The sequence below is a fragment of the Ictidomys tridecemlineatus genome, chromosome 11 (assembly GCF_052094955.1).
Source record: "Ictidomys tridecemlineatus isolate mIctTri1 chromosome 11, mIctTri1.hap1, whole genome shotgun sequence".
NCBI lineage: Eukaryota > Metazoa > Chordata > Mammalia > Rodentia > Sciuridae > Ictidomys > Ictidomys tridecemlineatus.
In genome coordinates, this window is record NC_135487.1 from 36000542 (window position 1) to 36025168 (window position 24627).

Below are 24627 nucleotides of genomic sequence, written 5' to 3' on the forward strand. Positions count from 1 at the left end.
TTATATTCCCATTTAATCCAGCATTCTGAAATGTGAATATGAACAGATGATTATGGTGGAAGAGGGTGTACTGCCATGAATGTATCCAAATGATCACTTAATTACAATTATACATGATGCCATCTATTTACTAGAACACATCAGAACAACTTCTGACATTTGGGCTATTGTTCTGCTAATTGTATTCCTTTAATCCCCACCATAGGAAAAAAAACAGAAACAGGTACACTCGGGACAGCAGTACCTATTCAGTCCTGCCCAAGAGTTACATTAACTCTTGAACTCTCTACAATATGGTCTGGAGGGGATTTGATTGCTCATAGGTCTATAGAACATCCTATTGGTCCACCATATTTCTAGCATTTTGGTAATTGGATTAGAAGAGCGATAAATGTCAAGGAGTCTGAATGACTTGATAAGACACATGTATGCTGGAGTAGACCAGGGAATCACAGTGCTGGCAGAGTAGACGGTACTGCCACCGTCAGTTGGTATTGGGTGTTCAGGGAAAAGGCATTGAAGACAATACACACATACAGTATCCACGGAAGGAAAAGCTAGTACAATAAATCCAGAGTAAATAAGGTGTGCTTGAGAAACAGTAGAGGGCCAATGTGACTGGGATGGAAGGTAAAGGGAGAGTGTGGAATGAGTAAAGGTTTGAGAAGTGGTGAAGGATCAATCTATGTAGGATTATAAATGCCAAGTTGAAATATGCAAACTTGATCTAAGCACAAAGGCCTACTCTAAAGTGTTAATACTAGAGAGAAGCAGATGGATTTAGGGTGTATTTTTTAGGTCTATTATTGCATTAGAAAGGATCAAAAAGGAGGCATCAAGAATAACAACAAAATAGTTGGCCTAAGAAACTGCAGAGATTGTAGTGCCATTTGTAGGTAGGAAAGATGGAGGAAGGGATAAAATAAAATGTGGAAATCAAAGATTCTGTTCAAATCTGAGATACCTGATAACCAATCAACTATATGAATCTGAATTTGTGGGATGGTGTTAGACTGGAGATAAGGATCTGGAGTCCTTAGCACATTGTAGCTTTTAAATAAAATATTTTGAGACTGGGGAACATCTTGATGGTTAGAGGCAATGTCAAGGTCTTAAAGAGCTTGGGCCTTGAAGCTAGACTGAAGTGAATTTGAATCCCTACTCTTATTAGCAATGTGGGAGTCATGGATTGTTGCTCTTGTGTTTCCTCCTCCTCCTCCTCCTCCTTCTTCTTCTTCTTTTTAGTTGTAGATGGACCCAATACCTTTATTTTATATTTATTTTTATGTGGTGCTGAGGATCAAACCCAGGGCCTACATGTTCTAGGCAAGCGTTCTACCACTGAGCCACAACCCCAGCCCCCAGCTTCTTATCTCTAATAAGGGAACTGTAGTCTCCTCCTCTCATGGTTATTGGGAAACTAAAGAATATGTAAATATATGACATTAGTAATAGAAATTTGAGAGGTTGGCAAGACCATTCACTCAGTGAAAGCCATTTGAATTATAGCTACAGTGCCTAGGAGAAAGCATTCTAGTTTCATAAAAAAAAAATATTTGCAGTGTTAACTCATGTTCCACACTACTAACAAATAAAATCTAGATAAATGTTTATACAGGTGTGGACCAGGGTGGAATAGGGTAGGCATAGTTCTGTGCAACCAGTTCACATTAGCTTTTCAGTGGTTGGTGAAACTAAAAACATCTTCAATGGGAGAGAACAAAGATGTGGTGTTAGGGAATAAACATGGATTTTTGTAGTCGAATCTGTTGGTCTTGACCTTACCTTACAGGTGAAATTAAGTTGGGTGGGAGGGCTGCAGCAGGGCCCACTTCTGTCTGGAACCTTGTTGGCATGAGCAGCCCACACTGACTCCTTCAGTATCTGAATATTTAATAAATATGTCAATTGATATCTTTGTCATTTTTACTTTAATGCAGTTCGTCAGGAACTTAGCATTGAGGAGCCCTTGAATTTGAAGCTTATGGAGCAATTAAACCCCCTCCTTAGGGAATCCAGACCTGGAGACCATCAGTGCATAGAGATGAGCAATTGTATATTTGTCTCCCTCTTGCCAGAAAAAATGGAATGCTCCCAAGTTCATCAAGGACTTAGACTGTATTTCAATGAGCCATGTGTATATTGCATATTATGTAATTAATCGAGAAAACTATTCATCTCACAAACTCAGGGAACTGGCCCATCTTCTTTTAATGTCTTTTAATTAGCTATGACCAGGAAAGCACTGAATGTCTGCCTGATGTAATTTCTACCCATCTGTTGGGAACAGTCAGTAAAGCTGAGCAGACAATGGCCTTGCTGAGAATCAAAGTGTGGGTACCCCATTCTGTGGACACCCCATTCTGTCCTCTCTAGACAGGGTTTTGAGTCAGATATGGCTGATAGCATTATCCCCATCAGATCCTGGGTGAGCTCACGAAGGGCACAAGCCCTGGAGTTAGGCACATATGTGTTCAAATCTTAGCTCTGGTGACCGTTCTGTGGCCATAGTGTCCCCTCTTCATGCTCCCCTTGCCCATGTGGCTGCAGGAAATGCTGCCCAAATTCTGGCTGACAGCACCTGTCTTTATGTGGCTACTGGAGCCTGCTTTGCATCCCACACACACTCCCTACCTGCTTCTAACACACAGCAGTCAGAAGTGACACGAATCAACACCCCTTGACAGCGACCTCAACCAGATTGACAGGGGTTGGTGAAAAACACCCAGCTCCCTCACTCCTCCTGTGGGATAATTCTGAGACATGAGCTCTACATTGGCTCCCAGAGTTCCCTATCAGGGAATTCTGCTTGTCTACAATGGGAACTTGCTTAGTAATGAACATTTCACGGTTGTCCACCTTCCTCGTCTAACCTTTCCATTTTATTCCAGTTTTTCTTGAGATTTCTTCCTAAATAAGTCCCTGGTACTTGGGTCCCTATTCAAGATCTGTTTCTGGGGAACTCAAACTAAGATAATGACCTTTGACAAATCCCCTGTGTTCCTCAGGTTCTTTATCTATAGAAAGAGAATATGTTCAGGAAATCACCTCACAGGTTTGTAGGACAATTTAAAGGAAATATTGCATGTAAGGGTTTGGTAGAGTTGGGTTCATACCAACATAATTCTTTTAATGTTTTTTAAAGTGTATTTTCAGTTGTGGATGGACACCATACCTTTATTTTATTTATTTTTTTAAGTGTGGTGCTGAGAATTGAACCTAGTGCCTCACACATGCTAGGCAAGCTCTCTACCACTGAGCTATAACCCCAGCCCATATCAGCATAATTCTTAATGGCAAAAAAATTGGAAGTGATCTAAATGTCCAACAAGAGAGAATGAATAAATAAGTCAGGTTTTTATCTGTATTAAAAAATTATTACATGATTAGTAAAAATTAATATACTCAAATATATTCAGTGGCAATGAAGAAATGTCCATGCCAACCATTGCATAATCCAACTAAGGATCTCTGTGAAGAAAATGATCTGAAAATATAAAGTTGTTTGGTTAAAAACATAAAAATACAGAAAAGTTACCTATTTCCTGATAATGGTAAGTTATTTATGCTTGTCTCATTTTTCAAATTTTCCCCCAAAACAGCATTATGTTCTTAATCAGGAAAAAATAAATGCCCGCGTGTCTCATAGAAATTGGTCCCAAGAGTTAAAAGTTCAATAAAAAATTAAAATGACTAAACACAAAACATGTACTGTCTCAAACACTGCATTTTTATCTTCCTTTTCTGCTGGTCCAATGCACTCATAATTAAAAGGACACTCAGCTTTCATGCAGTATCAGAGTGGACAGTGAGCAGGGCAAGGCTTCACGGAGGCCTAAAGAGAATCTAAATCCAAGGTCCTTTGAGTCCCAACTTCTGGCTCCTGGCTCTCCTGGGCTTTTCTGATCCCACTCTGAAACTACTTTTCTTCACAATCTGTGTTCAACTGCTCTTCTGGCCCATTTGCGGTGTCAATTCCAAGCCTCAGTGCCTTCTCGAGCCAGCTCTATCCACAGGCCCAGCACTGATGGCCCCCTTGACTCAATTCTAGATTAATTTCTTCTGAGGACTTCTTGACTTACCTTCCCCTATCCCAAGTTGATTACTCTATACATGAAACCTCAACAAATAATCTCAGATAACCTCAGCAAATAATCACAGGGTACTTAACAGTATGCATGCCCTGTGCTAGATTCTTGAGGTGCAGAGTTGGTTCAGATATTGAACCTTCCAAACTTTCCAGACACGGGTGGGCAAAGACATTCATGCTCACTGGCCCTCCTGCGCCTGTAGAAAGCAGTCACTTGTGCTCCATGCCCCCCATCATGTCGGCCCACCTGATTTCAGTGCAGCATGGTGGACAGTTCCTTATGCACTTGACCAGCGTCCCTTATCATGTGGATCTCAGCTGTCTCAGAGAATAGCCTTGTAGAAAATCAACCCGGAAGTAAGGGGGAATTTATGGCTACTCTCAACTCTGAGGAATGCTTTTTACACAATTGCTAAGAGAGTCCTTAGAGGGGTGGAGGCCCTTTCTCCCTCAGTGGTAATTGGCTCATTAACCCACACTTTACTGATTTTTCTCCCTGCTCTCACTTCTGCCCCCTCCCTTACCTGTGTTTCCTGGTATCACCTGGGGAACTACTTGCCCTCATTCCACTCTCTACTTGTGTAAGAATCTAAGATGCCATGGTAGGCATTACTAATGGATTTGTGAATGCAACAGTGATATTCTGAGAAGGGAGAGGACGCTGCTGCAGGTAGAGAAATGACCTGCTGTGGATGAAGAAAGACACTGTCAACTCATTATCCATTTAAAATGAGAGACAGCTTCCAAGTGTATGCCAGGGTGTTGGTATGGCTGACTACCTTAGAAATGCTAAGCATCGGAGTAATGTGGCTGTGCTAGGAATAATAACTACCCTCTGTGAGACACTTCACTTGCTAGGGACTTTATTCATGTCATCTTATTTATTCTTCACAACCCTCCTATGATCAGGCATTGATTAATGCCATCTTACAAATGAGGAAACTGAGATCCAGAGAGATGGCTCAAGGTCATGTGTTGGCAGAACAGCACTCGCAGCTGGGTCCATCAGACACAGAGTCCACCATCTTGTGCTCATATCTCTAAGTGAATCTATTACAACATCCATCAAGCATCCCAATTCTCCCCAAAATTATACTGCACATCCTTGAAACCCATGAGAAGGGGTGCAGGGCAGCCATGGCTGTCTGTGCAGTGAAGGTCCTAGTAAATAATGCACAAGACTTTTATTATTAACCAACACTCAGATAAAACACAGTTTTATTTATTCTGTCTGGCAGATCAAATGTGCTCCAAAGGTACCTATTACACTGTGATGTTAATTAGGTCCGAAGTGCTGCACCTCTTGTATGCAAATTTCGCCATGTCACCTGCAGGTCTCATCTCTCCTGAGGTCTCTGGTTCAGCGTCAGGTCTGAGGACAGAGAGAATCTTTGGAAGGCAGGAATCAGCACCCATGTTGCTGAGCTGAGTATGACACTCTATCTCTAAGAAAACTGAGAATTAGGGAGACTTTCCTAAAGTTATGTTGATGCCAGGAACAGGGTGGGATTAGATTCCAGATATTTTTCCTTCTACTTTGGGCTTTTTGTTTTCTTACTGTTGCTGGGAATAAACCCAGGACCTTGCACACAGGCTTGTGCTCTACTGCTTAGCTATATCCCCAGGCTTCAGTTGGGGGCATTTCTTAATGGATTATTTCTAGGCTTCCAAATTCCTGTCCCTTTCCCCACTGTGTGACTGTACAATGGACACATGCAAAGTGCTTGCTTCTAGGAGAAACCCAGAGAACTTTAGTTCTTTCTCCCCACTACATCCATTTTTTCTGAAGTTCCTTTAAGTAATCCTCTGATTAAGGAAGAGCAATCATTCTTAATTCCATTCTACAGGTGAGGAAATTGAGGTTCAAAGAGAGGAGATGACAGCAGCTAATCAGGCTTAAAATCCGGCTTCTGAATTAGTACTTTTTTGAACAAACTGCATGGCCTCCCTAAGGATGAATGAATTAAAAAAAAATAAAAGAAGGAATGAATGAATATTAAGCTGACTAAAGAATGAATTAAATCATACACTATTAATAAGGCTAAATGTCTGAAAGTTCTCACTCCATGCAACTGTTTTTCAAGAAAGTCAGAATCTCAAGCTCCTTGGAGTTACTCTGTGGGCCAGGGCAATGAAGTATTCATTTCACCATGATCATGCACACTACACTTTCAGCCACCAACCAGCTCTCAGCCTAGTTTAGAGCAGGGCCTCAAAGAGTGCTTCTGAAATCGAGCAGCAATGAATACCCTGGAACCACTGGATTCCAGCACTTGGGGAGCAGTTTGGGGGAGGATTGGGAACATCATGAGCAGCATCTTTCCTCTTCGTAACACTGTACCAGGCATCATTTCCCAGCATTGAGTCAAAGCAAGTGGGAAGGAGAGAGAGAGAAACAGACAGGAACACAAGGCTGAAATGGAGGTAGGAGACCTCAGCAGGAGAACACCTGGGATCGAAAAGGGGGTTTGTGTGGTGAGCTCCGCATCTCAGAGGGCCTGGCCCAGCAAGGATCAGCCTTCACTGACATTGGGAAGGAGGAGAGATGGCCCTGACATCCTGCCCGGCACAGTCCCAGGGAGACTGGGGCAGAGGGGGTGATCCATTAATATGGATGATATGTCAAGAAAGTAGACAGAATTTCAAATAGAAACTTAACCCAGGACCTCTGACTATGAGTTGATGTAAAAATGTGCTTAGAATCAATAATGATCTGTCATCTAAGACTCAGTAATGCACATATACAAACATCACAGCCATGCAAACTCATATATTTTCACACACAAATATAAAGAAGTTACTCATAAAAGATGCATACATGCTGCAAAATTACTAGTATACACACACACGCATTCACACACACACGCTCACATCCATCATAGTCATCTTTTTCACCTCTTCTAGTGCTCCTCTCCTTCTTTCCTTTTACTTTTCCTCTTTGTTTTTTCCTCCCACATATGCTCTTTGCCTTTAAAATGTCATGATTTCTTACATGGGACTGTATGCTACGTTTTACTTCACTTTTCCCAGAAGTTTGAGGAGTTGCTTTTATTTGTGAATTTCTGAAGGAAAAGAAAGGGCTGTCAGCATCATAGCAATGTTTTGCTCCCAGCAGTCATCCCCCATCTCCTCCATCCCCCTCATCCTCAGCAGAAGCAGAAATCAGTGCATGGCTACTTTCTCCCTGGTCTTGTGCTAGATCCTAGGGCCCTGGAAGTGAACAAGACTCCCCTTTTCCCTTCTCTACTCATCTGAGCCTCAGAACGCTGCAAAACTGAGTTGGGAAAGCAGAGCTGATACACAGGAAAAGTGAAATAGTACATCCATAGCTAAGTATCAAATGACATGTCTGGACGATGGTTTTCTAGAAGCTCAGAGGAAGTGCTAACTATGAGGACCAGAGTAGCTAGGAAAGACTTCATGGAGGGGTCTTGAAGGGTAGCAATGAGAGCAGCAGATGGACAGATGCCTGGCAAACACAAATGTTTAGTAAATTTTGTTCAATTAATGAATGACAAAATATGCTAGGTTAAAAGCAGGACATGAATAAAATGGGAGCCTTTATGGGATCTCAGAAGAAGGGGAGAAAATACTGAGAAATATTTTTCAAAATACTATAACTTTCTCATGCAACCTAATATTGATTTACAATATTCTTTGTTGAGGATTATGTCCCTCATCAAAAAGTAAGAAGCTCTAGGGGGGTTGTGGTGAGCTCCCCATCTCAGAGGGCCTGGCCCAGCAAGGATTAGCCTTCATTGACATTGGGAAGCTCTAGGGTAACTCCATCCAGGACAAGACATTCACTTTATGTCACTTGGCCATGAATTTTCACCCACAAATATAAAGAAATTACTCATAAAAGATATAAAAGATGCATTCATAATGCAAAAATACTAGTATGTATGCATGTGTGCATGCGCACGCACGCACGCACACACACACACACACACACACACACACACACACACGCTCCAATTCATCATAGACAATTTATCTCTTTCATTCTTCCTAGTATCTCTCCACCCTGCTTTCTATTTTTCTCCCCCATAGATGCTCTTGGCTTTAAAATTTGAGAATTTCCTACATGGGCCTGTAAGTGAAGATCACTTCATTTTCCCAGAAGTTCGAGGGGTTGATTTCATTGTGTATTAGGGCTGGCAGCAGAACCCAAGTTCCTAAAGTCTCATCTTTAAATTTGTTTGACTTTACAATCTGGATCTTGGGTGTCAGGGGTAGGAGTGGCTTGGAGAAGAGAAGGGAAGTCTTTGGGATATTTAGTGCGGAAAAAGCTCTGCAGCTGGTCTGCTTTATAATGCAGGAACAGAAGGAGGCAGGCCATTGTTTATTCAGATAATCACCTGAGTAAATAATGGATAAATAGATTAACAAGCACAGCACAGGAGCACACAGGGAAAGGAAGCTGGGCCTCCGCAGCACCCCTCCTCATCCTTACCCCTCGGAATGACATCTCTCTAGTTGCCACAACTGAGGGGAGCCCCCAACCCTGCCCGTTAAGACAGTCCTTTCAGGCACTTGTTTCAAAGGAAGAGACTCAGGCATGGAGGACGTGCGGGGACATCCAGCTGCTAAGGAGAACGCCTAAAGCCAGACTCAGGAGAATAAGGCAAAATGAGGTCGTGTACAGGAACAAAAATGAACCGGTGAGCTTCCTGAGGCAGGGCTTTTTATAACCAGCATTAAATATTTATTGTCCTGTCAATCTTAGGACTGTACACAAAAAGGTGGAGGGGGAAATGGAAAGAACGTGAGCGCTGGAGTCTGATGACATCCCGGCTCCTCTACTCACAGGCTGATTTGGGTCAGATTCCTTAGTTTCTCTATGCTTCTATTTTCTGATCAAGAAAATAAAGAGAATAATGCCCATTTCATGGGGTTGTGATGGAGATTGTAGGGAATCATATAAAACCAAGCAACCAGTTTAGGGCCTGGAGCCACGCAGGCACTCAGTCAGGGCTGAGCTGCAGCAGCAATAGCAGCAGTGCAGAGGCAGATCAGCGGCAGCAGCAGTGGTCGCAGTGGCATAAACTGTACTAGTGGTAGCATCAGATTAGCAGTAATAGCAGAAGCAACAGCAGAGGTTGTAGTAGGGGACTGGGTAGGGGAGCAATGGTAGTAGCATTAGTACATCAGCCATAGTAACAATACCACAGGTAGTAGTAGCAACAGTACTCCTAGTAGTAGCAATACGCTAGCAGTAGTAACAGTAGCAGCAGCAGTGTTAATGTTAGTAGTAGGAGCAGCAGAGGAAAAAGTGATAACCATGCCAGGAACAGTAGTTGTCTTTACTGTTACAGGTCAAATAGGCCAATCGCCTTGGGCTCTGAGAAAGAATTTGCTCTTCATAAAGGATTAAGTAAATCCATCTCCTCCATCTCTTTATGGAGACTGCAGCCTTGAAGACCATCCAGAACTTCTGACTTGAAGTCTAAAGCACATGCCATCCCTTGCTGCTTTCACACTGTGTTGAAACTTAATTCTGTAGGTAAGGGCAGCCTGGAAGAACTCTGAGAGTAGAATGTCCCAGAGAGGTCAGTGCTTGGAAAGATGGATCTGTAATTAGGATCCCATTATCAATGTGAGGTCAGGATGAAATTTGGAGTTGGAGATTTATTTATTTTTCTTCTGTTGTATTTTCTGAGTGCCTTTGACCTGTCTGGAACTGTTAGGTGCTATATGAGATCAGTAAAACTCAGTCTCTATTCTCATCTAAATTAAATGTTAGTAGAGGAGGTATAGTCATCTGAGTAAATAATGGGTAACTAGATTAATGAGCAAAGAGCTGGGATATAAGAGAGAAGGAAGCAATTAGTGACAATTGCTGATAGGGGGAGGATGTCATAGAGCTGGGATGTGGGATCTGAATCTTGGATGATGAGAAGACTTTATTTAAGGGGAGAAGGAATGGTGGATGGAGATGAGAGAGACTGAGCAGGCAGAAACAGTGAGATTTGGTAGAGGTCTGAAAGATACAAAAGTGGGATGATACCCAGGCTCCTGGCTTGAGCAATTGTTTTGAAAGAGGTACCAAAACAATAGAGTCCTGTGTTACGGATGTTCTTGTAGATACAAAGGAAATAATGGGTTACTGGGAGAATATCAGGAGACAGGAAGGTCAATTAGGGGCCATTCCAGCAATCCACATAGCAGATGATGGTGGGAGTAGATAGGAGTTAGAACATAGGAAAGTGGAGGAAGGAAAATGAATAGCAATCCTCTAGGCATTACTGACCCATTTCAGAGATGGGGAAAGTAAACTTTGCTCTAAACAATTCATAAGACAATTAGCAAGTAGCGAGGCTGAAATTAAAACTCTGGTCTGAATGACTTCAGATTCTCTCCATAATACTGCTTGAGGATAGATGCATCTCAGAGGTAGAAGCAATGGGCCTTGGTGACTGGCCAGTTGTGTGAGAAGCTGGTGAGAATGAGTTAGGACAGTGACAAGATTTGAAGCCTGGCCAGCTAGTGGGAGAAAAGAGGACATTAACCAAGACAGGTGATGCTGAGGAAGAAAGCAGGTTTGGACTTAAGATTGGCACCGGGTCAGCCCCAAATAGGTCCCAGGTCTTGAGGAGACAAGAAAATTTTAAGCATTAAAGAGCTGTAACAGGGATGAGATTCTGAATTGATCGGCCTTCAGGCTGAGGTTTGAGATTAAACCAAGAGAGGCAAGACAGCCAGTGGGCTGTGGCGGAGTAGAGCTGTGCCCAGGCCCCGTCCTAGTTACTTACTGGCTGTGAACCACGGGCAAGGAACTTAATCTCGCTGATCTAAGCTTCTTCTGCAGAGTGAGGAAATCAACCCTGAGCTCCACACACCTTGAGTTCGGAGAGAATGGGAATTGCTGATAGTGGTGAGGATGCTTTGGGGAGGTCCTGAGTTTTAGCTGGTGGAGCACTTTGGTATGAGTACTCTGTAGAGACTGTGGCTGAGATGTTGTAAGCCCCTGGAAAACAGCACTGAAAGACCCTATTGTATATACTGGTCAGATTTGTTTGCTGCTGTTTCAATAAAATATACTATCTTGTGGGGACATATCCCCCTTTGTTTTTCTAGTCTTGTCAATTCTGCTTCACTTCCGGCTGGGTGAATACTGGATCCAATACTGACTTCCTGTCTTTTCCAGGTCCCAACTTACAATGCCTCTTTTGTCTCCCTCAAGGGTAGCGGACCTCTGGGCAACCCTATCCCCATCATTTGCTCATTCTACACTCAGTGATCTTGAACTCTGCTACAGGACCTGAGCTAAGTACTGAGGCCACGAGTATGAACAAAACCAAGATCCCTGGCCTGACACTGATCCCTAGGGCAAACAACAGTTTTATAGACACCTTTTTTTTCACTCCTGTTCTCTACTGAAGATGTGTTCATACTTCTAAGAAAAGAGATTAACCAAGCAAGTGAGACATAGGGCAGGGGTAGGGATGGTTTTGGGGGTAAAAGTGCTGCTCTGTTCCAGGTATTTTATTGATGTTATCAGATTTAATCTTCTCTATAACTGTAGGAAATTACATTGATCATTCCCATCTTGCAGATGAGGATCCTGTCTGACCCCTGGTGCATCATTGGCTGAGCTGAGCCACAGGGGAAAGGGCTTCTAACCTTGAGGCCCTAAAAAAGTGCTCAAGAAATAGGGATTAAGAAGAATTCTGAGCAATTGAGGGCACAGCAGGCCCAGGTCATATAATCCAGAAGGAGGGAGTGATGATGAGTCTGAGCTAGATTACCTGTCTGGGGTCAGTCACCCAGGGCAGGCCAGAATGGGCTCTGCAATGACTTTACCTTGTGGAACTTCCAGGGGTCTTGGAAGATCTAGAAGCTCTGAGTGACACATGACAAATGGGCCTCTTGACCAAAACCTACATCTGGAGGACTGAGGTGTGCCCAGAAGGAACCCAGCTGTGTGGAAATGAGAGATGGAAAAAAGCAGCAGGTTCCAACAGATTCTGAAATCCTTCCATGGTTTCCTGAGCCTGGACACTCACATGGTCCCTTCCCCTCTTCCTATCCACTATAACCTCTAACTGGTGCCACTGTTTTATTGTTATTTGCTTTTTTTTTTTTTTTTTTTTACTCTTTTGACCTGACTAGACTTGGAGTCAATGGAGAAGGCTTAGTGTGGGGTAGTAGAAAGGCAGTGTTTCCATTGGGTTCTCACTGGGCATAGGAATGCAAACAACGGATTTTACCTTTAGGATACTCAGCGTTTTTGCCTGGAAAATGTAGAAAGTGATACTCACCTCTTCGGCCTGTTGGGAATATGAAATAAGACAGTAGATACAAGGACCTCTAGCACAGTACCTGGAATATACTATATGTTCAATAAATATTTTGTACGTGTATGGATTGCTACTTTACACCCTACCCTGCCACAGTTGGTTCCACTGTTTCTATTTAGAAAAGTAAGTTGGGATTCTCTATGGCAGACCTCAGCTGTATCAGCTGAATTACAGTGAAGGGTACAAGCTCATCATGTGCCCTCTCCTGCCGTCCCCATTCAAAAGGAAATAGGGAAAGCTCCTCACTAAAGCCCCCCTCCTTCGGCTGAACAATAAGCATCAGCAGCAGCACTGGGTGGCCCTGCCTCTTCTGTGATGGACTTTGGCAGGACAGATACATAGTGGTCTCCAGCTTGTCCATCAAGGTAAATAGAACTTTAGTCCTGTCTCTGATCCTCTGAACTAATACAGAGCAAAACCAGCACTGTCTGGGTATGAAGAATTGTGTGAGAACCATGCAGAGACCTGGCATCTTCCTCCTGTCCTCTTCCCACTCTTCCTTTTTGCATAATTGGGTAGACTAGAAGGTAAGCTGCAGCGCCCCCTGCTGGGGCTTGGAGGACCAGCGCTCTCCTGCTGCTCACCAGACAGCTCAGTGCTGTCTTCCACCTCAGGGCTGAAAATCTTTTCTCTCTAGCTTGATGTCATAGGTAATAGCCTTGTTCAAGAAAGTGAAGGAGGAAGTAGAAGGTCAAGGCCACTGAAAGGGCCACCAACAACCTCTAGCCTCTTGAGTACTCTTTCCTTTCTGCTCTGCTAACGTGGAGAGGCAGACAGATATTATTGCAAACAACACAAAATCTGCCTTATTGCTGTGCATTAGTAGAGTCCATATGCTGTAATCCAGAGACACTTAATGTTGCTGTATCTAAAGATACTTTAAAAGATACTTTTTATACTGGACACACCAAATGTAACCTCCTGCCTCATGTCATTTCTCTCCAGAGTCATAGAGTAGGAGTGAGCTACAGAGCAGCCCAGCTCCCAATCCAGTATCCCCTAGAGAAGGAGCACAACCCTCACTATTTTCTCCATCACAGATGGCTATTCAGACTCTGGTTACATACCTCTGGTGATGGGGAGCCCACGGGTCTTCCAAGGGAGCCCATCCAGTGGTTGGCAACTCTAATTGCTAGAAAGCTTTCCTGAAACATCCTGAATAGAAATTTGTCTTATTGAGACTCACTCCCTGGATTTGGTTATTATTGCCTCTTGGCACCAGAACAAATTTTCTTCTTTTGTCCCATGGTGTCCCTCTAACTTTGTAGAGATGGTGGTCTTACTTTCCCACTCCTATTCTTTCTTCTTCTTCTTCTTCTTTTTTAATCTCAAGGATAAATAATTCCCATCTCCTTGTCTATTTCTAGTGGGAAATGACTTTCAGACACCCATTCTGGTCACATTTCAAGGGATCCTGTGTGTCATTCAGTGAGCACATACTTTTTTTTGACTAATATTCCCAATACCTAAGTTCATTAAATCTTCTTCTACTACAGGAGGTAGACATTACTGTGACTATCTCACAGGTGAAGAAACTGAGATCCATAGCTGTTAAATAACTTGCCTAAGATCACACAGATATGAAGAGATAAAACCAGGGTCTGGGTTCAGAATTAGGACTTAGAGGTGCCTGTCCCCAAGTTTTTGCTCTTATGCCACTAGCATCTGTGCTATCTGTGGCCCATGGTCTAATTATCAATGCAGTTTTTAAAATAGGGGGACCATATGTGGTCATGACATATGGATGAGGCCTGATCTATACTATCATCTCTCTCATTTTATGCAGCCGGCTTCTGTTTGTGCTATCTAAACGGATGCTATCATTTCCTAGAGATAGTCAATTATAAGCCCCAGGACTCTGACACAGGAACTGCTGGACATTCAAATCTGACTGTTCTTCTGATCTTAATGACAGAGTCCCTGACTGCAAAGTGAGGGTCACTCTAGTGGGTGGGTTGACTGATTTTTGAGGGGGTTTTTACCTAAAGGGAAAGGTGCCGAGAACACTCAAGAGGATCAGAAGCTGCACAAACCCCACTTTATTCATGTTCCTCTGAGCCAAAGGGGGAAAAAAAAACACAAAAAACCCAGGGGAGAAGCTGTATATCCAACACGACATTTATAGCCAACTAACATATGGTTCTTTGTTATCATTTCTGAAAACCAACATGCAAAAGGAGAACAGGCTTTGCTCTTCCGTTTTTTTTTTTTTTTTTTTTTTTTGCAACAAACTCCAAAAATCTCCAACACAAAGGGAGAGAATGCTTAACTGAAGCTTTGTGCTAAAGGCCCTATCTCCCTGGAGCTCCCTTCCTCTCCCTATCTCCTAATCCTCATTTCCAGGAGGTCATTTTAATTAGCAGACTGTCATGGTGACTCAGCCTGCTGCTTCCCACAGACAGGAAGGGAGCAGACTCCCCCGACCCATTCATCATACAAAGGCACTTTACTCTTTAGAAAAATGCATAATATTTAGCTTGCTCCACTTTGGGAATTGCTGCTGCTGTTGTTTTATTTTATCATTCATACCTGCCTGGGGGTGCATTCTTTTGTTTTTGGTGTCTCCCTTATCTGGCAATTGCTTTTTCCTTGTGCAGATTATCAATGCCCACCTCTTGGGGGCTGGGCTTGATCCCTGTCTCCAGGACTTGGAGACCTTAACGATAATAGGTCTTTTGGAATGAATGATTTTATATATATATAAAATTTTTGTCTTCACAGCTTAAGTTTCAATCAAACTACACAAGAGTGAGAAATAGCTCTCTTGGAACAGTTTTGTGTGAAGTTGCATGCTGGGGTTTGGGGGAATCAGAAAGCATGTGGCTTAGAGAGACAGTGACCATAAAGCTAAGATCACCTTGATTTCAAAAATTCTGTCCCATTGTTCCCAACAGTACCTCTGCCTTTGGCTTGCCTGTGTTGTTGCTATTGTCTTGGATCAGAAAATACGGGCACTACTTTTCTAAAGCTGTAAACTCCTGTGACCTATTTTAAAAGCAAGCCATCTATAGTAACTACATGACTTTAAAAGGTAAAGGGGCTTCCAAAGAACTGACCTGAGATGTGTCAAACCTCTTAAGAGGGATGTATAGGTTTTCCTCATCCTGTGAGGATCTCTGTGTTGTGGAAAATAGCATCTGTGTTTGTCTGGTCCCAGTTTCCTATTTTGTTCAGCCTTGAGCTGAAGGCTCACAAACGATTTCCCACTGGCAGAAGGGAAAAATCAATGATGAAATTTCTCTTTTTTCCCTTCTCTTTCTCTAGCCTATGCTTTATCCCATAAATCCTTGTCTTGAAAACCAGAGAAGAGTGCCCCAGCAGGAAATTCACGCTCCTGCCCCCACAAAACCTCGGGGGCCTCCAGTCTTTAAAAGGGGTTTGAAGGGTCTTTGTGGTTCACTGAGCTCTTCTTGTCCCCTTTGCCGTTGGGGTAGTTGCTGGCCGAGCCCCGCACGAATGGGTGCTTGTAGGGAGGGGGCTTTTCTTTCCTGCAAAGGGGGAGATAACAGAAAGAGAAGACAGCACATATACACACTGAAATGCAACCGTCACTGTGCATGTCTATCTCCCCGTTGGACCATGACCTCTCAGGAGCAATGCCCTTGTCAACCCCTACTCTGCGACAGCAGCATCCATCTCAGAGCCTGGTTCAGAGCAGGCAGTAGACCAACTTATGCCTGTGAGATGGATAGATGGACAGATGGACAAATGGGTAGATGGACAGATGGATGGATGAATGAATAGATGGATGGATGGGTGGATGGATGGATGGACGGATGTTTGCACTGTGTTGTGCTGGTTCTGGAGAAAACTCAGCTGATCTACAGCTTTGATTCTTCTACTTTTCTACTCTGATTCTAACTCATCCAGCCCATTCCATGATGGGATGGGGATGGGCACATAGAAAAGATATAATTTGAAATTTTAGAAGGATGTCAGTAGAGTTAAGGTGACTGTCTTGGGGTCCCTAGTATGTGGAAAACCCCCAGACCCTTGTAAGAAAAAGAATTATGGCTTAGGTGGGGTGGGGACCTCATTCCTTACAAGATATCAAGGGCTTCAGAATCCCTTTTTCATTTGTTAGCATTGCCTAATTGTAGAATTTTATAATGTCTATCTTCCTGATGTGCTTGGGGGGATCTTGAAGAACAGAGAGGTGTCTGCTCATCCCTGTTTCCCAACTCAATGTCCAGCACCCAGGGCCACGTGCTTGACACTACTGTTCCATACTTTCATGGTCTGCTTTGCTCACAATGAGTTCCTAGTGAGCAGGGGCCAAGCTTGATTCATTTTTGCATCTTTTCTGATGTGGTGCCTTGTGTAGTATGTTTTTGACTGATAAACAGATGTGATATTCATTTAGTAGTTGGACTAAGATTTACTTCCTGGGGGAAAAGTGGGTTTTTGAGCCCAGAAGAAGTGATCCGAATTCCCAGGTTGGCTTTGTTTGAGAGGTTCAATCCTGAAATTCTTCTCTGAGCTTCATTTGTAAAATGAGAATAAAATATTCCAACCTTGCAGTAGTATTGGGAGGTTAAGTGAGATAATATGAGAAGACACACCCAGAGTCTCCCCTTCTCTACAGTAATTTACAAACATATGGTGCTGGGTGTGGTCTGACAGACTCAGGAGGTGACTTGACATTGATGCTGTTCAAGTCGCTTACTGTTTAGTAGAGGAGATAACTGTGCAAAGTAAATGCAAGAAATAATAAACAATGTTTAACAAAAATTGGTAAATTCCATATATGGGGAGTGTCTTGGGCTAAGTTTGAATTAGGACTGAAGAAGTTTTCTTATGGGCCATCACGGTCATAATCTGTCCCTGGAATCCCCATTTTCCTTCAAAGCTGATGACTCACATATTGGGTCAAGTTGGAGTAGCTGGCAACATGCCCTAACATAGCTCCCCACTGGGAAGCCGGGCTGCCTGAAACTTAGGCTCACTGAAGACCTCGCTCTTGCAGTGAGGCTGTCTAGGGTAACTGAGGTACCTTCAGACATCTTGTTGGGTCCTGCTTCTTGACCTCTCACACTCTGGCTCCCAATGTGGAATGCTCTCTCTTCCCTTCCATTCTGTCCATCTAAATTCTTCATGTCCTTCAAAACCAAGTTCAAACTCCACTTCCTCTCTGAAGCTCTCTTGGGATGTGCCTATGAGGTGCCAAAGACTTGCCAGATTACAGTGGGAGAGTATTATCTGTTTGGACCTCACTTTTCTCTTCTATAGTAAAAGAGATTGAGGAGATGATTTCTAGATTTTCTTCGGTTCTATTATCTTCTGTCCAGTTATATTCAGGAGTCAATCTATGCTAGCACTGCACCATGCACTGAGGTCACAGAAGTGAACAACACTGCTTCTCCAGGAGAGGCCTGACTAGTGGAGAAGGCGGACAAGCAGGATGCCAGGATGGTCCCACAAGGATGTGCCCTGCTAGAGGCATGTACAGAATGTAGCCAGGAGCTCACAGAGGAAGCAGCTCTGCCTCAGGTGAAGAAGAGGACAGGGAAGCAGGCAGTGTGACATTTGGACTAAGTTTTGAAAGCTAAGTAGGAGTTCACCATCCACAAGATAAAAGGGAGAACATTCCAGGAAGAGGGAAAAGAATGAACAGCTAACTTATCCAGGATGAAAAGCAGGGCATGAAATGGTAGAAAGCAAATGCTCACAGGGGTAGGGGCATGAAAGCAGGCAATAAATGAAATTTCAAATATAGGCCAAGGTCTTGAATAGCAGGAAGGGAAGTTGAAATGTTAGTCTGAAGGTAATGGGGAGCCATGGAAGGTTTCTGAGAGGGCATAATCAAACACATAGTTAAGTGCTTACTGTAGTCTTTTCAGTAGTGTTACATTTGCACATCTGCATGCCTTTTTCCTCCTGATAGGTGGGGCTAACTATAAGCCTCCAGCACTCAGCACAGGGCCTGGCACATGACGGACTCCAGTGCATTGAGTAGCTGGATTCCTCTTCACACACATATGTACACACCATGACCTCAGCTTGCAGCCGCTCTTCTAGTCAGGCACTGGACTGAGCCCACTTTATCCTCAGAGACCAGCCCACCCTCAACACTTAGGTTCTGACTACCCACAGAAGCACAATTGGTCTGTCCATTTTTCCAAAATTATCCTCCTTGATGGGGCATTTGAGGCTTTAGCTCTAGAATTGTTGTTGTGATCAAAATGCATGGGGAGGTCTCCGCTCTGGTCATCAAGGCCATGTCCCTGAGCCTGCTGCCCCTCCCCAGGGCCCTGTTCTGAAGGGCAGCCCAGCACCAAGGATGCCAACCGGCTTCCACCAGCGTGTGGGTGGAAAGTGACATCTTGTAATTATCCATAGAGATGGGAGAAAACAAAGATTAATTTTGAGTCAAAACATGTAATTTTCCTTTAAAGCCAGAACTGCTCTTTTACTTAAGCTATTTGATGCTTGGGTGGAAAATAATACAAAAAAAGGGAAGAAGTATTCAAATCCCAAATTAGAGCTCAGAGCCTTATATTTCTGAGAATTCATTCTTAAAGGGTTACCAACCAATTTAGAGCTAAGTGGTGTTCATAGTTTGTTAGAGAAGGAGGTGTGGGGTTAGGAAAGGGAGTTAATTTTCCTTTCTTAATTTAAGGGTGGCTGTATTTACCTCGAGTCTTCGAGGCTGTGGACTAGTGAGGAAAGAGCTCTCCAGCTTTTTTCTAAACAGAGCTCCACAGCTCACAGAAAGGAGGTGCCGGTGCCCTGAGCAATTGAAATGTGAGCCCTGAGAACTCGCCTGCACCCTTTGGACCCAGCTTCAAGCTCCCTTACTGAACAGCATCTCCAAGAGCTCCTTCCCCATCCACCCATCCGTGCACATCAGACTTCAGGCAAGTTCTGGGCTCCAGGCCTGACTCTGACCCCAGGACCCTGAATAGCCTCTGCTCCCTGGGCCTCAAGGTCCTCATGGGTATCATGAAGAGTGAGGTGCTTGCTAAAGTCTCCCTGAGTGTCAGCTCCAGGTCCCTGATGGAAGACCATGCAACGTGCCAGAAAATGTGGTTCAGGATCAAGGTGATTTTGATTTAGGTAGGCTGACAGAGGACCTGAAAGAGATAATCCCCAAATTAACTTGTAAATGAGATTTCGAGTATTCTTTTTGAGTTTTATAAAGCTTTAAAACTTTTAAGATCTTTAACTAATCAAGAATGACTTCTAAGAATGAACTGAGCACTTTCCTCTGGAGGTGAGCCCCTCAAAGACAGGGTCAGGCTGCAATCATATTCAACTCTGTCTAGCTCCCGCCCTGCCAGGAGCCTGGCATGAAGGGCTATCTTTCCTAGGTGAATGCATGAATGAGTGAATGAGTGAATGTATTCATGTATGCTCAGGGCAGGGTAGGCACTGTAGGGGCACAGAGAAGAAACAGAGGTGATATTCCTGCAGGAGTTTTTAATACCCCAGGATGGGGGCACAGGACTGCAAATGATGTGTGAGTAACCTGAGATGGGGCCTCATCTGAGCATACGTCCTTCAGGCTCTATGTGGACCTGGGGTTCAGAGAAGGTGGGTCCTGAGATATCATCAAGACCAACCAAATAGGTCAAGGGACTTGTCCTAGATCACCATGAGCTGAGACTGCAACATAGAAATGAGAGGAGATGAAAATAGTTTTTGAGCATCTATTAGCTACTGGGCATTCTACTATGCTTGTATCTCATCTTCAAAACCATCTTGAAAGTTTCTCCATTTAGTAGATAGAAGAGAAAAAAGCTTCAAGAGGCCAAGGAACTTGTCTAAGATCCCATAGCTCCTATAAACCTGAGAGATTTGAACCTACACTGATGAACCTCCACATGAGATAAAATTTAGATGGTTCTGGAACCATAGAAACCTAGGACCAAACCCTGGCTCTGCTAAAAAAAAAAAAAAAAAAAAAAAAAACCAACCAAACAAACAAACAAAAAAAAACCTCTTTGACCTTGGGCAATTCTCTTCACCTTTCTGAGTCTCCATTTCCTCATTTGTAAGATTGGAAACAGAATGCCTAAAAGGAATAAATAAGATGCTTTCCATAAAGTACTTCATATAAAAAATAACAGTAATTTTTTTTAATTAATGACAGAGTAGGGAGGAAGGTACATCAGTGCTAATGTCTGAGGCACTAAAATATATGGGCGAGGTCACTGGAAAGGAGTGACCTCGCAGGAGGTGACCTGGCAGGAGCAGGGAGTTGAATATCACCATGTCCTTCCAGGAGATTGGGCCACTAAGTAAGTAGGAAATGAGGCCCAGAGGTAGGGCAGGGTCGGCCCATTCTAGATGCCATTGGATTCACTGCTCACTGGGCTCACCACCAACATGGAGATTTCCCAGCCGTCTTTCCTCACTGAACCTGCAAGTTAGCCCCCCAGAGGACCCGAGGAAGGATTTCTGAGGGTGTGTCCTTGTTAGCCCCAAACCTCCAAGTCTATGTGAATGGGACTATGGTGTAGTGTCAGGATATATGAACACCTGGCACTGTGCTGGGTGCTTTATTATAGATCTCACATGAGTCTGCAGTGTGTGCCACTGTACCCACTTTACAGATGAGGCACCCAGACCAACTTAGAGCAGGGACTGACCTCAGATGCCCAGCACCACCCAGCCTTGTGGATTACTGTGTTAGTCCCAGAAATGCGACCACCTCCTCCCTGTCTGAAACAGGGTGTCATTAGAGTGCATTGTCATGCCAACTCTCTGGGGACCTGGGGCTCAGAACTGTAGGACTCGCTTCAGTGAGGATCATTGGGACCAACCAGGTGAGCCAAGGGCCTCGTCCTGGATCACCTGCGGCTGGTTGGAAATCTGCAACTACAACCCAGAATCTGAAGGAGGAGAGACTTAGTGATATTTGTGTTCAGGAATATGCTCTTTGGATTCATGGGCTCTGTGGCAAGGCTGGGGCTAGCTCTCCTGTGGTACAGGTGGGAAAAGAAGAAGAGGGTAAAGGAAGCCAGCACCAAGACTCCAGCCCGACTGCTCTGCTGTGCCACTTACCGCAGCCTGGGCACGGGAACTGCCATCTTCTCCACCAGAGGGTTCAGCCGGTAATAATCCAGAAATGTTCTTGCCACGTTCCTCCCCAGCTTCATATCTGCAGGTACGTGTGTTAAGGAGTGACTTCAAGGAGAAACTGAGACTGAGTGAAAAGGGGACTTGTGACAAAAAATGACAACAGCAACTAAGGCAAGTAATACCACTCATTTTTCTAAGGTTGGAGTTTGTTCTGTCTTTTCAGATCCTCGCCAAATGGCGATCACTATTAAATTTGATCTATTATTAAATAGTAATCACTGTTGCTATTCTCACTTTATAGATAAGGACATTGAAGTGCACAAAATGCACAAAATTTAAGTAATTTGCATAAGAACACAAAAATGGGAAGGGGAGGCTCTAGGACAGGGTCTGGATACCCTTACCTCAAAGTCTGTGCACAGAGCTTTGAGATGAACAGTGGCCCTTTTGAAATCACTGGGCTTCCCTGGTCTGATTTCAAGTGTCTCAGGATGAAGTCAGATGAGCGAGGCCCAAGGGCAAGAGAACCTTTATTGCATTTAGATCAGAGTTTACCTGACCTTCAGGGATTAGTCAGTCATCTGCTTCAGTAATCTCAGGTACAATGGTAAAACCCTTTGACTCTAAATGATATCCCCATTCCACCTTGAAATGCAAGGATAAGGATTTATGACCAACTTATTAAAGCATAAACTCCCCAGGGAAGGTGAAAGGGCCAATTCCATATTGACCATTAACACACTAGTAGGAATCGGTACAATAATCATCTCTTCCACAGCAGAGTATCTGCCCTGCGCGTCCTCTCTTGCATCTCTGGGTTCTCATACATGCTATTTCCTCTGCTTGAAGTGCTTCTCTTTTTTGCCTAGTGTGTGCTCGTCAACTCTCCAGTTAGATGATCGCTCCCTGGTAGAGCCTTCTAGGATACTCTTCTCTCCCCTCCCAGGACCCAGTGGCACCCTTTCCCCACGCTGTCATGGTTCAGAATAGATTGCATCAAAAGCATCTGTGACTTATCTCCTAGTGAGGGAATTAGGTGTTTACCACCGAACCTTAGGCGTTCCTGTCCCTTGGCCCACAGCCCCACACAGCCACGCCTTCCCCATCCTTCCCCATGAGGCCTCCTCTCTTTTGAATTTGTCTACTTCTCTCCATCCCCCAGAATAGTCTGATATCATCTTTTCCCTGAATTGCTGTTGTCTGTCCTTGTGGGCCTCCTGCTACAGGATGCCCCCTCCAGGATACTTTACACTGAGTAGCCAGAGGGTATTCTAAAATGACATCCCACAGTGCTACTCAGCTGGGTAAAATCCTTTAGTAGCTCTCAGGTGCCCTTAAGGCCCAAATTTCTGACATGATTTATCAGGCTGTCCATGGTGGGTGGGGTCTCTGGTCATTTTCTGAGCTTTGTGCTGGACCCTCCTGCCTACCACCTCCTGCCCACCTTGGTGCTGCGGTACTGAACTTCTTTTGCTGTACCCTGCATCTCCAGGACCACTGCCCCAGTTGCATGACCTACAGGGCCAGCTCGGCCTCAGCCCCCACACATCACTTCAGTTGTCATTTCCCTGGATAAGTCTTCCTTGGTGCCCCTGCTAGGATAGAGGTACCGTCTGTGTCCCCACAGCCTATCTCCCAGTTCTTCACCAACCTGACCACTTATCACATTGTATTTTCACTGTCTCTTTTCGGTAGCCCCCCATGGCCTGCTAGCTCTGTGGCAGAGGCCATATCTGACCTATCTGGTCACCCACATACTTGCCTGGCAACAGGTGTGAAATATATATTTATTGAATGTATAAACAATGGCTAATATTCATATAATGTTTAATATGTGCTCGGCAATCTTTTAAGTGCCTTATGTATACTGATTCACTTAAGCCTCACAACAGCCCCATGAGGCAGATCTATTCTTATTCTCACTGTTCAGAGAGGGTGGGGGATGGCCCCAAAGGCATCTTATAAGTTCTAGAGCTGGGGTTTGAACTTGGGCATCTTCTCAAACTGCCTCCTAGGATCACCTCCAGGATCTGCACCATTTCAGGTTCATGTTGGGGGTCCCTTGCCTGATACATGGTTGAGAACCTGAGTCTACTGCGATGACGAGACTCACACCCCTGACTTGGGAGCACGCGGTGGGGCATGCATGGTGATGCACAGAGGAACAGGACCTGAGATTGGTCCTAGGAGGTCCCTGGAAAAGGACTGTTCTCCACTGGATGATTAAGGCAGGACAGCTGAAGAGGGCCTTTCCAAGTGAAGAGAAAATGTGCACAGGGCCTAAACAGTTTCCACTACTGCCTACCCATGCCTCCACACAGCATTTTGGGAAGCCTGCACTGTGCCAGGAACTTTAGGTGGGAAGGTTCTTGTAGATCTCCATGGAGAGGACAAGTGCTGTGAGAAGAAAAGATGCAGATGTCAGGGCAATTATGCAGGCCTGCCTTTGGTGCTGTGGGGGCCTGGCTGGGCTCCTGGGCCACACTCCCTCTAGGGTCATGAGATGTACTTGCATTTGAGATGTAGCCAAGTGAGTTCTCACCGCCTTCTTCAAGAAGTCCCCAGCTGCAGTTGGACATAGCCTGAGACATGAAGATGAGCATTTATAAAGCACCTGCTATATGCCTGGCACTGTGCTGGGTGCTCAGCTTACACAAGCATTTTAATCTGCAAAACAATCTGGTGGCAATGGTAATTTTATCTTCCTTTGCTAAGAAACTTGTCCAAAGCCACAGAACTGGAAGGGGTAGAGTTGGGACCCAAATCCAGGCACGTTTGACTCCAGAGCTGCCAGTTGTCCACTGCCCTGGGCTCTTTCCTGACAGGAAGGCACCTTTTCTGTCACAGCCTGAGTCATCCCAGGTCAGCCCCCCGGTGGGAGAAGGAAAAACACCAGACAAAATGTTTGTGACAGTGAGAGGCACCGCAGGCTTGCTGTGCTCTGAGGCTGCCACCTGCTTTCTTCCTCTGGATATGGCTGACCTTCTCTGTCCCCTTCTTTTAAAAGTCTACAAGCTGGCTCTGGGTGTGGCCTCTCTGACCAGCAGACCCAGGAGGTAGTCTCACATCCAGGGCCTGCAGACGCAAGCTGGCTGCTTTAGCTCAGCCAGTCTCTGGTTGGCTGGAGGAGGCCAAATTATAGATGTGTGTGCTGACAGTAAGAGCTACAGGGCACAGAGGAAAGCAGAGGTCCCTGTGGACTGAGCTAAA

General features: G+C 44.4%; 1 protein-coding gene across 2 annotated transcripts in view; it reads right to left on the bottom strand.

Annotated features, from left to right (window-relative positions):
- Positions 1-5291: 5291 nt before the first annotated feature.
- The window catches only part of Agbl4 (AGBL carboxypeptidase 4), a 1323233-nt gene continuing 1303897 nt past the window's right edge, over positions 5292-24627 (bottom strand). Inside the window, exons 12-13 of one of the 2 annotated variants that reach the window (XM_040288638.2) lie at positions 21400-21496; positions 5292-5462 (exon numbers count right to left, since the gene is read on the bottom strand). In XM_040288638.2, the coding sequence (XP_040144572.2) occupies positions 5354-5462; positions 21400-21496 (206 nt within the window). In that variant the 3' untranslated portion in view covers positions 5292-5353. Of the gene's footprint in view, positions 5463-14417; positions 15882-21399; positions 21497-24627 lie in introns of those variants that run through there. The other variant, XM_040288637.2, reaches the window with a different exon arrangement.